Source organism: Argentina silus, assembly GCF_951799395.1.
Source record: "Argentina silus genome assembly, chromosome: Y".
In the NCBI taxonomy this organism is placed as follows: domain Eukaryota; kingdom Metazoa; phylum Chordata; class Actinopteri; order Argentiniformes; family Argentinidae; genus Argentina; species Argentina silus.
In genome coordinates, this window is record NC_139654.1 from 27,785,995 (window position 1) to 27,802,424 (window position 16,430).

General features: G+C 45.1%; 1 protein-coding gene across 1 annotated transcript in view; it reads right to left on the minus strand.

Annotated features, from left to right (window-relative positions):
* Positions 1-2,901: 2,901 nt before the first annotated feature.
* LOC310824238 (mitogen-activated protein kinase kinase kinase 4-like) overlaps positions 2,902-16,430 on the minus strand; it is a 30,839-nt gene continuing 17,310 nt past the window's right edge. Inside the window, exons 12-27 of the mRNA XM_083697071.1 lie at positions 14,007-14,168; positions 13,471-13,604; positions 13,284-13,362; positions 13,084-13,162; positions 12,775-12,868; positions 12,294-12,416; positions 9,367-9,467; positions 8,604-8,684; positions 8,168-8,359; positions 8,000-8,070; positions 7,803-7,919; positions 7,402-7,561; positions 6,990-7,112; positions 6,536-6,642; positions 6,090-6,269; positions 2,902-4,279 (exon numbers count right to left, since the gene is read on the minus strand). Coding sequence (XP_083553197.1) covers positions 4,259-4,279; positions 6,090-6,269; positions 6,536-6,642; positions 6,990-7,112; positions 7,402-7,561; positions 7,803-7,919; positions 8,000-8,070; positions 8,168-8,359; positions 8,604-8,684; positions 9,367-9,467; positions 12,294-12,416; positions 12,775-12,868; positions 13,084-13,162; positions 13,284-13,362; positions 13,471-13,604; positions 14,007-14,168 — 1,824 coding nt within the window. The 3' untranslated portion in view covers positions 2,902-4,258. The remainder of the gene's footprint in view (positions 4,280-6,089; positions 6,270-6,535; positions 6,643-6,989; positions 7,113-7,401; positions 7,562-7,802; positions 7,920-7,999; positions 8,071-8,167; positions 8,360-8,603; positions 8,685-9,366; positions 9,468-12,293; positions 12,417-12,774; positions 12,869-13,083; positions 13,163-13,283; positions 13,363-13,470; positions 13,605-14,006; positions 14,169-16,430) is intronic.

The window sequence follows — 16,430 nt, forward strand, 5'->3', positions numbered from 1 at the left end:
GACGAGCGTTATCCTCGATATTGCCGCTGTTAGCGTGTCCATCTTGCCTGTATTCTGTGTCCCAGGTTGGGCGCCAATGTAACAAAGTCCGTTTATACACAGAGGTAGACGCAGTATATCGATAAGGGAATTGGTCCCGTTTATTCATACAGTGTTCCGCTGGCACTGTTTGGCTTTCCAGCCTCGTTCAAAAGTCTCTCTCGGTTCTCGGCTCTGCTCTCCTCGCCTCGCCCTCTCCAGCTTAGCTCCCCTACTGAAATGGCAGAAGCACACACATCTTAAACATTCGCCGACGAGACTTAATTCGCAGCAGGTGTGCAACAAAAGTCTCGCCGACACAACCCCGGCCACGGTCCTGTAGCTCCCTCTACAGGCCGAACGCTGCATGTCCCCCCACACCTATATACTGCACATACTGAAGATTGAAAAAATTGCATTTACATTACCTGCAAAAATGGCTATGCAGTCCTATTGACAGGTACAAAAACTCCATAAATGATGGCTATGGCATTTTTAGAAATGGTTGGTTCTATTCAACTCAAATTGCTGAGGAAACTGTGTGTCAGATAAGGTCATTCATTCATTCATTCATAATAGTCACATCTAGTACCATAGATGACAGCTTGTTTGTTGAAACAAACAGTCTCATTTTCTATTATACCCGCTACTGCTGGACAGGACTGGGCAGGTCCCAAGATAACTGTGTTTGCTGGTACACCCTGCCTGACTCACTGATGATTACGCAAGGTTACAACCTGCAAGATCACTCTCTGGTAAACATTAAATCTGAACAGCAGTTTGGCCTGGCCACACAATAAAATGTATGTATTTTCTTCATGGGAGGGAAGAACTGTGCTCAGTCAAGGCTTCAGGAAAGGAAAGCAGTTTTGTGGATGCTCATGAACAACATATTGAGGGTAACAACACTGTCTCTAAATCAGTCTCTTTAACATGAAGCCACATTTTAGATACATAGCACATGTTGAAACAACATTAAGACATTGGTCATTAGTGACAGAAGACCTCCTCCTCGTTTCCTGCACTGAGCTTTAGTATGCCCCTGACAGCCACAATTTACACACATGGGTTTCCCCTCTGGGCTTCCCTCCTCTGAATGGGGCCATGTGAGCGGAGGGAGGGCCTTTTCCCCTCTGCCTCAAAGAATACTCCCCCACTCTGGCCTCTCTCAATATTATTTGCCCATGTTAGACATTGTGAATGTTATTATGAGAGCTCGGGTAGCTGTCAATGATTGTTTTCAGAACAGGGGAGGTAATTCCACTCAGCAGCATATCCAGGAATGCCCGGTCATCCTCCCCAGGGTTAGCAACCCCACTATGCTCCTTGTACAATTTAAATGTATCCTCTGCATAATCCTCAAAACTCTCATAATGCTTCTGATTTCTATCTGCATACAGACCATACAGCCAGTCCCAAGAGCTGCTTTTATTTCCTCCTCAAATCTATCAATTTCAGCTTGCATAGCCTCTAAAGTGTGAAATGGTTGCACAGCCCAGTTACCATTTTTCCAGTTATCATCCAGACTTGCCCTGTCTGAGGGCATTTTGCTTTGCACACAGTGAAAATATCATATGCGTGCAGTTCCCATTCAATGAGTTTTTGCCGGAACTGAGCATTAGGTGAATCGTTCTTTCACGCAGGCATAGCTGCAAACAAATTTCTCATCAGTCGTGCTCATTTCTTGTACTGTATTTGGGACTGGTTCAAGGGAATACCTACAGCGGGTGCCCCGGCCCCACCACTGCCAGCTGTATACACGAGGGACATGTGGGGGGGGGGGGGGGGGGGTTTCTTGGCGAGATGCCTCCAAACTTTGCACTTTCTTTTTTAAATCAAACATTTCACCTTTCTGACTTTTACATTGTAACGTCAACTCATCATTTTGCTTCAACAGTTTCTCATGGTTCATTACAACCAGACCAACAGCCATCTTAGTTTTCACATCCATTTTCACCTTTACAAAAGTATCAGCAAGTATCAGATCACTTCTACACAATGGCAGATAGGAGGAATCTCCCTGAACTTACAAGGGTGGTATTTCACAAATTTACTCACCTCTCACGGAGTTCCTTGATTCTTCTCCCGAAGAAGATTGTTCCAGATCCCACTGCTGTCACCAAAGTTATTGTAGGGTTTTTCTGAGTCTCGATGGTGCGAAGATAATGAGGACAGATATCGTATATGCATCGTATATCACCTTAACTTACATAGGTTTATGGCCCCCATGGGGACTGCAGTTTCTTTTGCCTAGTGTGGTCATTGACAGGTCACTATACTATCTCAGTGTCCAATAGGACCTGAAGCTTCCATGCTTACTGTAGGGTGATCATAGAAGAATATATTTGATACATAAGGCACACATTAGTACATGTTACCTACAGACTATATTCAAGTTTCCATCACAGTTGACCTTCATCCATTAGGGACAGCAGTCAGGCAGGACATAAGAGCCAGCAGGTGTTTCGTTCTTTAGAAGGCACATACTGTAGATATCCACCTGTCTAATGAAGTCAGTGTACAGTGTAGCTGTCATTCCAATTCTGAAGATGCGATGTCTACTTATTCAATGGAGACATTGGCTCAATAATGGTTGGAGGGCACTCAACTATGATGCTTTATGGAAGAGGGTCACCCCATCAAAGCAAAAACAATTCAATTCTGTTATCAAAATAAAACACTTTCCCAAACTGAGGAATTACCAGGTAGATTTCCCTCAAACGTTGATGCCTCAAGTGTTTAGAATGATGTGTGTATGTGTCTGAAAAAATACTTTAAAAGGTGCATAAACGGATAGATAAACTTGCCCATGGACATAAAGAACAGAAACATTACACAAATAATTTCTTAAAAAAAAGACATTTATTAATCGTGTTTGTACATAGTTTTTTTGCTAGGAGCAGCAGAGGACCAGAAGCTTTTTTTTTTTTTGGTCAATGTATATACACTCACTGAACACTTTATTAGGAACACTATACTAATACTGGGTAGGGCCTCCATTCCCTTTGATATTCTGGTCCATGATGACATGATTGCATCACGCAATTCCTGCAGATTTTTCAGGTGCATTTTCAAGCTGTGAATTTCCCATTCTACCACATCCCAAAGGTGTTCTATTGGATTCAGATCCAGTGACTGGGAAGGCCACTGAAGAACACTGAACTCATTGTCATGTTCATGAAACCAGTTTGAGACGACTTTTGCTCTGTGACATGGTGCATTATCATGCTGGAAGTAGCCATTAGAAGATGGGTAAATTGTGGCCATGAAGGGATGCACATGGTGAGCAACAATACTCAAATAGGCTGTGGCATGCAAGCGATGATTGATTGGTATTAACGGGCTCAAAGTGTGCCACGAAAAAATTCCCTACACCATTACACCATCAGAAGGTGTACAGGTGTTCCTAATAAAGTGCCCAGTGAGTGTATATGGGTGTGTGTGTATGTGTTCAGTAGCAGGGAGTGAGCAGACCACGTCTCTCTCCTCTCATTGGTTGGATATGCTCCAGTCAAATATCCAGTGCTGAAGCCTAGAGCCCTGCACCACATTTACATATAGGCCTCAGCACTAACTGTTAATAATGGGCTCCTCAGCAAGGCCAAAGGAAAAATACAATATTTAAAAGCCATCAAATAAAATAAAAACGTTTTCTTCCAAGACTTAATTTGCATGTTTGGGTCGGAAAATGTCATACATTTAACATCCCCTGCTTCTCTGTAATGGGGCTCAACACATCCAAAGACTACAGGCAAGACCACCGCCTTGCCCAAGCCTGATGTCTGAACTAAGAACCCTTTGCCCTGCAGAAATGTCCCTCTCTCGTCCCCTATGCTCACTGAAGGGGGACATTTTAAAAAGTGCCATCACTTTTGTTCTTGTTTTCGATTTCTCGTTACCTTTTTAATTCAGAGGTCTTCCTTCACCAGTGAGAACAACAGACGTGACTATACTTACTTAAGCTGTACAATATTGTTTATACAAGGTTCAAAACCAATCCTATTCTTACAATATGTACAATACATTACCTCCAGCCTCCTCTACCCCTCCCCAGGAAAACCACTCCACCTGTCCAGTTTACTCACTGAAATGACCACAGAGTTCCTCAGTTTAGCTCAATGTGCCTGCAGCCATCATTTACTCTGACTGATCCTGTTTCCTTGTGTCAACAGTCCCTTGTCAACACCATGTACAGTAGTGCTACAGTTTGTAAACATGAGAGGCACAGGGCCGGACCCAATCACTCTTCATCTGTGCAAACCTGTGAGAAACAAAAGACAGCAGCTTTAAATTTGGTCACATGGGATCTTTCATTTAAATCAGGCTATACTAGCATGTGACTGTTGCTCTAAATGCATGTCTTTGAGTCTGCTCTTCCATTTACAGTGGGGGAAATAATTATTTGATCCCCTGCTGATTTTGTTAGTTTGCCCGATTACAAAGAAATGAGCGGTCTATAATTGTTATGGTACTTTTAGTTTAACAAATAGAGACAGAATATCAACAAAGAAGTCCAGAAAAAACACATTATATAAAGTTATAAATTCATTTGCATTTGATCGAAGGAAATAAGTATTTGATCCCCAAGAAAAACATGACTTAGTACTTGGTGGAGAAACCCTTGCTGGTAAGCACAGAAGTCAGACGTTTCTTATAGTTGGTCACCAGGTTTGCACACATCTCAGGAGGGATTTTGGTCCACTCCTCTTTACAGATCCTCTCCAAATCCTGAAGGTTTCAAGGCTTTTGCTTGGCAAGTTGAAGCTTCAGCTCCCTCCACAAATTTTCGATAGGATTAAGGTCTGGAGACTAGCTAGGCCACTCCATGACCTTAGTGTGCTTCTTCTTGAGCCACTCCTTTGTTGCCTTGGCTGTATGTTTTGGGTCATTGTCATGCTGGAAGACCCATCCACGACCCATCCTCAGTGCTCTGGCTGAGGGAAGGAGGTTCTCGTCCAAGATCTTATGGTACATGGCCCCGTCCATTGGCCCCTCAATGTAGTGAAGTCGTCCTGTACCCTTAGCAGAGAAACAACCCCAAAGCATAATGTTTCCACCTCCGTGTTTGACGGTGGGGATGGTGTTCTTGGGATTGTAGCATTCAGCATTTCTCTCCCTCCAAACACGAAGAGTCGAATTTATGCCAAAGAGTTTAATTTTGGTCTCATCTGACCACATCACCTTCTCCCAAGCCTTCTCTGAATCATTTAGGTGTTCATTGGCAAACTTCAGATGGGCCTGTACATGTGCCTTCTTGAGCAGGGGGACCTTGCGGGCACTGCAGGATTTCAATCCGTTACGGTGTAGTGTGTTACCAATGGTTTTCTTGGTGACTGTGGTCCCAGCTGCCTTGAGATCATTACCAAGCTCCTCCCGTGTAGTTCTGGGCTGATCCCTCACCCTTCTCATGATCATCCTTACCCCACGAGGCAAGATCTTGCATGGAGCTCCAGGCCGAGGGCGATTGATGGTTATTTTGTATTTCTTCCATTTTCTAATAATTGCACCAACAGTTGTCTCCTTCTCACCAAGCTTCTTGCTGATGGTCTTGTAGCCCATTCCAGCCTTGTGCCGGTCTACAACTCTTACCCTGATGTCCTTTGAATGTTCTTTGGTCTTGCCCATGGTGGAGGTTGGAATGGAAGAGATTGATTCTATTGACAGGTGTCTTTTATACCCATAACAAGCAGAGATTAGGAGTACTTTTCCTAAAGTGACAGGACTAATCTGTGTGCCTCATGGGCATATAACCGGTCTGTATGAGCCAGAATTCTTGCTGGTTTGTAGGGGATCAAATACTTATTTCCTTCGATCAAATACAAATTAATTTATAACTTTATATAATGTGTTTTTTCTGGACTTCTTTGTTGATATTCTGTCTCTATTTGTTAAACTAAAAGTACCATAAAAATTATAGACCGCTCATTTCTTTGTAATCGGGCAAACTAATAAAATCAGCAGGGGATCAAATAATTATTTCCCCCACTGTAAGTGCAACATACAGTACAGTATGTGTACAGTACATGTGTTTTGCAGATCTAATGCACAGTATGTGTGTGTACAACTCTGACCTTGACAAACGTGTGGTCCAGCAGCATGCTGGCAGTCCAGCGGCATTTAGGTTCATTCGCCAGACACTGACCCAGGAAGTCCTTTCCCTCTGTGCTCAGTTTCTCAGGAATGGGGGGTTTGTGGCCCATGCCCACTTTGTACATGATCTGGAAGTTGTGCTCATACTCATGCCAGGGCCTCTGCAAGGAGAAAGACAAAACATCAGTCAACATCATGTGCTTGTCTGGAACAAGCCTCAACTTGCACAGACAAGTTTGACAATTCCAAGCAAGCATTTTACACCCCAATGGAAGTCTACTACTCCAAACAACTCGCATTGTAGAAATGGAACAACTAAAAGGAAATTGATTAATTCATCATATCAGCCAAATGCTGTACTGGATGTACTATAGAAAACAGTATGATGGCTGTGGTGGGTAGAGTGTACTCTGTCGACAGTTCTTACCTTTCCAGTCACCATCTCAATGAGGACACAGCCCAGACTCCAGATGTCTGCTGCTCGTCCATGACCTTCGCCTTTTGCCCTTGTGATGACCTCAGGTGCCATATATGCTAATAAAGAAAGAGAAGGGCAACAACAGAAGATTAAGTCACAACACATTGAACATGAACAGCATATATATAACAGCCTACAGCGTTCTCTGTAACTGTCAAAACAGATCTCTTCAGTAGTATACAGCATGGATGTCTAATGGGGCAACAGCCTTGTGAGAAAGGCTATTGATAACAAAGGAACCTAACAGCGGTTTTCTCTGATGCAACAGTTCTCTGGAACAAGAAATGACTCAGGTCAGAGCAGGCTATGAACTCAAAGTGCCTGTGAATGCTTTTACCAGAAGTAAAATACTGCCCCCTTGTGCACTGAAACAAAACCAAAAAGTTACAATTCTGAGGCTCACCTGCTGTTCCCATGGTGCTGTTAACCTCCCCAGGCATGGTCTGATTGCTGTTCTTCAACTTGACCGAGCAGCCAAAGTCCCCCAGCTTGATAAGGCCAGACGACGTCAGGAAAATGTTGGCTCCTGTGATAGAGGGGGCAAGAGGAGTGAGGGGCTGAAGGGGTTCATAGAGGCATTCATACAATAGCTACACTGACTGACCCCCGTGTCGATGACATGCAAAATATGACAATTCTGGAATTATAGTATTTGTTGTCAGTGTTATATGTGTGTTGGCATAAACTTAATTTCAATCTATTCCATTTCAGAGTGGCTACAAATATAGATCTGCTAATACATAGGAGATGAAGACCAATGTGATTGACCCTGAAAAAGATCAACAAGGACTATACAGGAAGTGAGTGGTGCTGACCCTTGATGTCACGGTGCACGATGCCATGCTCATGGAGGACGTTGATGGCTGTCGTGATCTGTTTGCTGTAGAGACGGATGACATGCTCCTGCAGTCCCAGCCTGGACACCTCCTCCAGAGTCCCCTCGTCACAGTACTCCATGAAGATATACATCTCCTCCTGCAGATAGAGGGAGGGGCAGAGGAAGGAGAAGAGAGGGAGGGGCAGAGGAGGGAGAAGAGAGGAAGGGAGGAGTGGGAAGAGAGAGAGAGTCTGACGAACATTAGTTTTGAATGTATGCATTGCATGTCTACATATCAAACTGCTGCAACAGTGCTTTGTAGCATGTTCAAATACAGAGACAACTTGTTTATATACAGACTTGCGTTCGGTTTGACCTGGACTCTCAGCCCGCTCTTACCCGATGGAGCTCAACACCAAAGTAGCGGACCAGGTTTGGATGCTTTATCCCTTCAAAGATTTTCAGCTCATCTGCGGTCTCCTTGATTGTTTTATGGTCGTTAGGCTGGAATCTGATCTTTTTTGAAAAAGAGGTTGATTGGCCTGCAATTAATGGATTTCAGTTTACAGGTTGGCCACTTCTACATGGATACCTACCTCCTTCATGGCCATCAGTTCTCCAGTGTCAACATTGATGCAGGTGTACACCTTCCCATACTGCCCCTCGCCTGCAGCCAGAGAAGAAAGAGATGATATAACACCATGTAAATACAAACAAATCATAACCAGGGCAGACTTTAGTCAAAGGGTGACCGATGGCCGTACCTATCTTGTTGCCCCTCTGCCACTTAAAGGTGACCTTTCTCAGGCCCACGTGCATGACGTTGTCGTAGGACTTGGGTGTGTGGCACACCTGGCCAATGATGTTGCGCTGCTTCATGACAGAATAGCGTTTCTCCTCAAAGGAGTGGATCGAGCGACGCACCGTCTCCATGGGGCTCTGACGTGCCGCCGTGTCTGAGGTGGAGAAGAGACGGGGTAGAGAGCAGATAAAGATAATAAGAAGGAGCGTTAGAGCCATCAATGGAAGAGAGCAAATGGGACAGTGTAAAAAGCAGTCACAATACTGGAGATCGAGAGTAACACTCAAAAGATTCAGATGTACAATGCTTCCCCCTGGTGTTCAATAATGGATCAGACATAAAACCCAAGAATAAGCCACGAGAAAGTTTTGAATAATGGATGTCTTCATCATTCTCACCCTTTGCCCGGCTGATGAAGATGCGGAGCTCCCAGCTTCTCCGAGCTGTGCTGCTGGGGTCTCCCTTAGGATATGAGGGCTCTGATGAGAGAGAGAACATAAACTGTGAGATGGTGTGACGACCCTCGGTCTAGGTAGATTAGATTGCATTTACTAGACACTACATAACTGACTCCAAACCCCATAACCCCAGGGCAGTGTTGCTCATACATCCCTTACTGTTAGGTGTACTTCCTGCCTGAAGACTATAAAAAGAGGGGTGGGGCCTGTGCTCACTCTCTACCACTTCTGTACCAAGTCACTTGGATGGTTTTCTCTAGTTTGGCCTGGAGACCAACAATGATTGTTTGACATTGATGGACTTGACATGGAACACAAGTCCCTTCTCTAGTTTTGTTATATATATTGCATTTTGTTTACCACCTTCCATTTTAAAATAAAACCTGAACAAACAAGACGCTGGGGCTGGCCGAACCAGAAAGGACCAACGCTACAAGTCGGAGATCCGAGGTTAGAGGACTCAGGTGAGCACGTCACTCTGGGGCCTGACAGACACAAATGCTGACATGTCACTTACACGTTAATACTGCATTCACACAGTGAGGTTGCAAATGCTAGCCTAGTTAGCCCATGTTTCCCCTAGGCAACAAAGCTGTGGTCGGTCTAGGGCTGATTATGGGCCAGTTCATAACAGATGGGACCAACCACACCTGGTAGATACACATAACCATAACCATCCAGGGGGAGTAGTGAGTGCTCCCACCTTCCCTGTCCTCCGTGGGGCTGGAGTGTCGACTCAGAGACTTGAACTGCAGCTCTGCCGCTACCGATGACAGCCGGTCGTTCTCATGGAGAATGGATCCTCTGCGTAGACTGAGTCAGTTACAATCAGCATACTTTTATAATCATCAACACAAAAGGCTCCATCCTCCCAGGCTATCAAACTGAATATTTATTTATCATTGAATATATAGAAATCTTCAATCTTCTCCAGAGATTATTCGAATGGAATAGCATGACATACAGTGCCCTGTGTAAGTAATGGAACATAAGCATTCTTTCTTCTTTTGGCTATATACTCCAAAAGTTTTGATTTGAAATCAAAGAATTACTATGAGGTTAAAGTATAGATTCTCAGCTTTTATTTGATGGTATTTGTGTAAATATTGGTTCATCATTATTTATTTATTGCCTATTTCAGGGCACCAAAACTAATGGGACAGACTCATATGTCAAAATTAAACACTCATGTTTAGTATTTGGTCGACAATCCTTTGCATGCAATAACTGCCTGAAGTCGACAACCCATTGACCCACCAGACGCTGGGTTTATTCTCTGGTGATGCTCTGCCAGGCCTGTACTGCAGCCATCTTCAGCTGTGTTTGTTTTGAGGTCTTAAATCTGAAGATTGACTTGGCCAGTCAAGAACCTTCTGCTTTTTGGCCCTGAAAAACTCCTTAGTTGCTTTCGCAGTTTGTTTTGGGTCATTGTTTTACTGCAGCGCCATCCAATGAATTTGGAGGCATTTGCTTGTACTCGAGCAGACAAGATGTTTCTGTACACTTCAGAATACATCAGCAGTTACATTAAGACATCAATTAAGACAAGTTAGCACAGTTCTAGTGGCAGCTATACATGCCCAAACCATAACACCCCCTCCACCATGTTTCACAAATTAGGTGGTATGCTGTAAATGTTGGGCAGATCCTTTTTTCGCCAAACCTTCCACTTGCAATCACTCTGGTACATGATCATATTCATCTAATCTGTCCACAATACCTTTTTCCAGAACTCTGCAGGCTTTTTAGGTACTTCTTAGCCAACTGTAACCTGACCATGCTTTTTGGGGATAACTAGTGGTTTGCACCTTGCAGTGGAAGCCTCTGTAGTTCGGCTGGTGACATATTCTGCGGATGGTAGTCTCTGACACATTCACGCCTACCTCCTGGAGAGTGTTCCTGATCTGTGGGTAAGGGCTGTTTTGGGGTTTTTCTTCATTATGGTGAGCATTCTTCAGTCATCCACTGCAGAAGTCTTCCTTGGCCTACCAGTCCGTTTGCAATTTCAGAGTTCACCAGTGCTTTTTTTTCTTTTTAATGATGTTCCAAACTGTTGATTTTGGCAAGCCTAAGGTTTTGTCTGTTTCAGATTTCTCTGCCTAATAATGGCTTCCTTGACTTTCATTGACACCTCTTTGGTCCTCATGTTGACAGACACCTTTAGCAAACGCAAAACCTAGAATCAATACTTGACAGCTCAAATGATATGATGGAACACACCTGACTTATGTACACAAATACCCTCATCATAATAGTTTGATTTCAAATTCAAACTTTTGGAGTACAGAGCCAAAAGAAGAAAAACATTAATTGTCCCATTACTTATGCAGGGCACTGTAAATAGTGAACTAATAATAATAATAATAAAAAAATTACACAAACAGGTTAGATCGCTGAAGCACACGTTTTCAACTTAAAGGACAGACAAAACAAGCCAAACGATCAAGAGCTCTAAAATCATGAGATGAAAGCAACAATGACTTGTTCTCTCCTTTCTCTCTCCAAGAGCTAGCATGTGTTTCCATCTTTCACATCAACCACAACAACAGCCCCAGTCTTTCTGTGGTGGATAAACATGTTGTGTGAAACTAAATAGGCATTTTACTGAGTTTTAATCCCTGCCCAAATTAGTCTTTTGTGTCTTAATTTGTGATCTTTTCAAATGTGCATTTCTTTATAAATAAATAAAAAAAATATGAAAAAAGGAAAAAAGACAACATAAAACACTTTCTGGGTTTCCTCCAAACTGGGAGATGGCAGTGCAGTGACTGATCCTGATAACTTTATTTATTTTTCCTTCCATCCATGTGCTAAATAGGCAATTCTAAGTCTTGTTATCGAAAATACATTGATAGAACTGTGTGAAGAACATACACTTTCATATGACTGATAGAACTTGTGTGAATACTGTGATTACATTTTCTACCTGTATTACCACACCACACCTCTAAAAGTTCTATAGACCATTGTTTTGAGAAACGGCAGATGATTACCATATGGATAGCGGTGGTTTCGGAGGGAGTGGTGGAGGAGAGAGAACAAAAGGACAGACACATCTTGCCGACAGGCAAGTGTGAAATGTTGAATGCCGATTGATCATTAAGAAAGTCTCCCCATTGTTCTTCCTCTCCCGCCACCTCTCACGTAAGCACAAGCTCACAGGTGACAGCCTTTGTGGCGCCTACCATTATGTTCCATCTGTATAAAAGACAACCTTGAGAATCGCCTCTTCAGACTTGCGCTAAACAGACCCCCGGATTTACGCTGGGCTGCTGTTAGGCTCTTGTCTCTTGTTTGCAAGCAATAATAAATACCGGACTCAAATATTGTGGCTACTCAGGACTTTGTTTCTTGAATCTCACCTCCGAAGAGCTGAAGTACAGAGTGGTAAATCATAGACATCCACCACAGTCTTTGTCATCATTACTCTAAACCGTGACCAATATGCTCCACATGAAACCAAAGGATCCACCTGCATATTTACTGTGTTGAGGAGAGCATGTCAACCAGCATGGGGGAGCATGTCACCCATCTTTGAACGGGTTTGGAGGAATAGGTGAAAAGGATACATGGGTAGTGAAATTTCAGCCTGTGGCTTGAGCGCACTGGATGACTTGGAGGCAGGGCTACCTGATGTCATTAGAGGTGCTGGTGGTTGGCTTGGTGTGGACCTGTTCCCCAGGGCCCTGAGGGGCAGGGCGGGGGCCAGTGGGGCACAGCTGGGTCCGAAGGTCGCAGGGCAGACTCCGAGAGCTGTGGCGAAAAAACACATTGAGGATCTCTGCCTTGTGCATGAGTTGAGGGTGTGTGTATGCGCGCATGTCCAAATGGGTGACTGACAGGAGCATGCACGCACACAGACAGACAAACAGACTTCCTGTTCAAGGAAGAGAGCATACACCACCCACTCTGTGTTAACTCATACTGGAACATACAAGCATTATTATGAGCTCAATCACCTTGGTTGCTAAGATCCACCTGAGTTAAACCCATTCAATCACAGTACAGGAGCAGAGTAGACATGAGAACATGCAGGAAAACAAAAGTAGACATACACCTAATATCATCATTGTGGGGAAGGTCTCTTATTGCTGCATTAACCATGCCCTACCTGAAGCCCTCTGTATTAGGGATGAACAGGTTGGAGTTTGGAGGGTCACTGTGGCAACGGGGGACCTTGACCGGTCGAGGACTATTCCTGGGGGCTGAGAGGAGAAACTGAGTAATTCACAACATGGACAAGCCTTCTTCACTCACACCCTTGGAAGAATAAACTATATCTGCAAAAATGCCTCTCTAAATAAGTAGGCAGTGAACATGATGATTGGTTGTTTCATGACTACTACAGGGTGGCAGTATGAATACCCCACATGCCTAGTGCTGAGTGAGATGTCAGGTAGAGGGTGACGCCGGGTCTTACCAAGGAATATGCCAGTGACTGGACTGTGAGGCTTCCCGATCACATGACCAATGCACTCATTCATCAAAGCCTGCAAGTTCTGTTGAGTGAAGAACGTACACAATCAGTCATTCCATTGCACAGCATGTCTCCATACTGGACTTTGTTATGTGCATGAGGTGGCAAAACACAAATAAGAAAATAAGGAAGTATAATTTTACCAAAAAGTCATCCTCAGGCAATGCTGAGATGAAGGCTGGTTCAATCGCTTGAAGAAAGTCAAAGCCTTGAGTTGCCCACCTGCAGATAAGAGAGACAGTTTAGGAAGGTACACCCACAAACACAGGAGCTGCTTCGACTAATCCTACCCACAATGCTGAGCCTGCCAATGGAGGCCATTGGTCTCACCTGGGTCTAGTACCCCTGCCGCTCTCACACTTGGTCAGGACGTAGTTCATCCACTTGCGGGCGAAAGAGATGTAGCGCTCCCCGATCCTCTGGCGGAACTCTCCTGACATCAGCCGCACCACCTCCTTGTGGTACTGTGGGGAATAACATGACAACGGTCCAGCCAGAGCCAAGCAGGAATCTGTTCACCATTATCCTCCCTGCTCCCTCCTGTACTAACAACATTCCAGGGAACAGGGAACTAAGCACAACATTTTAATCAGTTGCAACACTGTGTGGAAAGACAGCTTTATAATTGTTTCCAAACACAGTCAATATCCACTTCAAGCAGACTGCTCTATATTCAGTTTGACCAATATCACATAGATTTGCCTAGAATTCATTAACATGCAACCATGCCAGCCTTGTTTAGCATGGTAACATGTTATCAGTATGCCTGAAGGTTAATGCAATACATGTGAATGAGTGTTAGGGAGCTGGCTCAAGCAAGATCCCAAAGGCTGCGTCCTAAACCCTCCACCCAGCTGCCCCCTGACCTCGAAGGCAAAGTTGTAGCCTTGTATCGTGGCCTCTCTGTAGTAGTGCTGCAGAGTGACTGACTCTGCCTCCTCCACCTCAGCCTCAAACGCCACCCTGAACATGTACTCCAACTGGTCGATGGCGGTGTTGATCTTAATGCACAGCTGCAAGGCCTCGTTCTGTGTGTGTGTGTGTGGGGGGAGGGGTGAAGAGAGAGATTGGGGGGGGGGGGGGGGGGGGTGAAGAGAGAGATTGAGTCTGTGTGTGATTAGGTTCACCATTTCGAAAGTCCAATTAAAAAAAAAAAAAAATCAAATAAAAACATACTCTACCCCCCATTTCAGGGCTCTAAAAGTACTGGAAAAAAATAATATAATGTCCAAATGAAGTACTCTTATTCAGTATTTGGTCGACAATCCTTTGCATGCAGTAACTGCCTGAACTCTGCGACCCATTGACCCCACCAGACGCTGGGTTTATTCTCTGGTGATGCTTTGCCAGGCCTGTACTGCAGCCATGTTCAGTTGTTGTTTCTTTTGAGGTGTTTTTTCCTTATCATCAGGAAATGAAATGCATGTTCAATTGGATTTAAATCTGAAGACTGACAACAGTCCTCTTTTTGGCCCTGAGAAACTCCCTAGTTGCTATGACAGTATGTCTGGGGTCACTTTATGATGAAGCGCCATCCAATGAATTTGGAGGCATTTGCTTGTACTCGAGCAGACAAGATTGAAACGAGTGGGAACACTCTAGGTAAGGTGAGGCACTGGGACACTCTTGAAAGAGACTGGGAACAGGCTGACCACGGTCAGATGGTTGGGGAGTTGGAAGGAGGACGCAGGCAGAGATTGAAGCGGAAGTTGATCTGCTGCTCTGCCAGCTGTTGCCTCAAGGTGGGTTCGATCCTCTGGAAGGCATTACGGAGCATCGCCTCACCTCCTCTGAAGTTGGTGCCTCTGTCGGCCAAGATTTCAAAAGGCTTCCCTCTACGGGATATGAAGCGACGGAGGGCCATAAGGAAAGCTTCTGCATCCATACTCTCCAGAAGGTCCAGGTGGAGGCATCGTGTGGTAAGGCATTTGAAGATTATCCCCCACCGTTTTTCCACTCGGCGGCCCAATTTGACCTGGAATGGTCCAAAGCAGTCAACTCCTGTTGACCAGAAGGGTGGCTTAAACAGGCGGAGACGAGCAGATGGGAGGTTGGCCATCTTGGGGATAATTGGCTTTGCTCTCCATTTGCGACAATCCTGGCAGGAGTTTTGATGCTGCTTTATGGCGCTACGTCCCTTCAGCAACCAGTATTTCCGTCGCATCTCTCCATGAACCCGTTCAGGTCCAGGGTGTAGAAGCTGCTCATCAAAGTTCTTTATGAGGAGTTTGGAAAGGGGATGTCACTGTCAAGGACAATCGGATGCAGGACATCAGGATCCAATTCAGCCCGTCGGAGTCGTCCTCCTACCCTGATTAGGTCCAAAGCAGGGTCCAGCTCAGGTGAGAGAGAGAGGAGTCGGCTGTTCGTTGGTATGTCTTTACCTTTACGTAGAGCCTGGAGCTCTTCTGGGAAGCTCTCAGCCTGAGCCTTCTGGACAAGCAGTGTTTCGACTGTGAGATGAGAAGAAGCAGTGGCCGCCCCGTCAGAGACCATCTTGGCTGCGGCCGTGGTCAGATCTTCCAGTCTGCTGTACTGTGAAGCATCGGGGAGAATGGATACAGATGGTTCATGGGTCAGGTAACAGGGGACGGACTTCCTCAGCTCATCCATCTCACTTGAAGGCAGAGGATCGTGGATAGAGGCTGTGAAGAGGCAGGACAGAAGGGGCTCATCAGGTGAAGTGGCGTTAATTGGTCCCTGCAATGCCCAGCCTAAAGCTGTATGAACCGCCACAGGTCCGCCCTTCGGACCCATCCGGACAGGCTCAGTCGGAACAATCAGTTGTGGGAAATCTGAGCCGATGAGCACAAGGGGGGCTGCTTTAGCGAAGGGCTGAAGGGGCAACTCTCTCAGGTGAGGATATTGCTTCTTAAGAGCCTCCACCGGGCACGAATGTTCAGCCAGGCTAAGGCAGGAAGAAGTGAAAGCATTGTGAATGGAATATCTCATCCTTGGTTGTTCAGCGGGGGATATGGAGAAGGACACATTCATTCCATGCACAGGAACTATCTGCTGCCGAATCGTCTGGAGAAAAAGCACCTCTGGCTCCCCCTGGAGGTGAAGATGCTGACCAGCAGCGGGTAAGATGATTGTTCGACTTGAAGCATCATCAAGCAGAGCAAACGTGTCCAGGCTATGGTTTCCGGCATGCAGTGTGACCTTTAGGACTTTAAGCAAGACTCTCGGTGATCGATTGGGCAGGTCCAGGTAGACGGCTTCAGCCCAAGGAGACTGAACCATCATGACTTGGGTCGGATCAGGGGAATCCGTAGCACTGATATCATGCA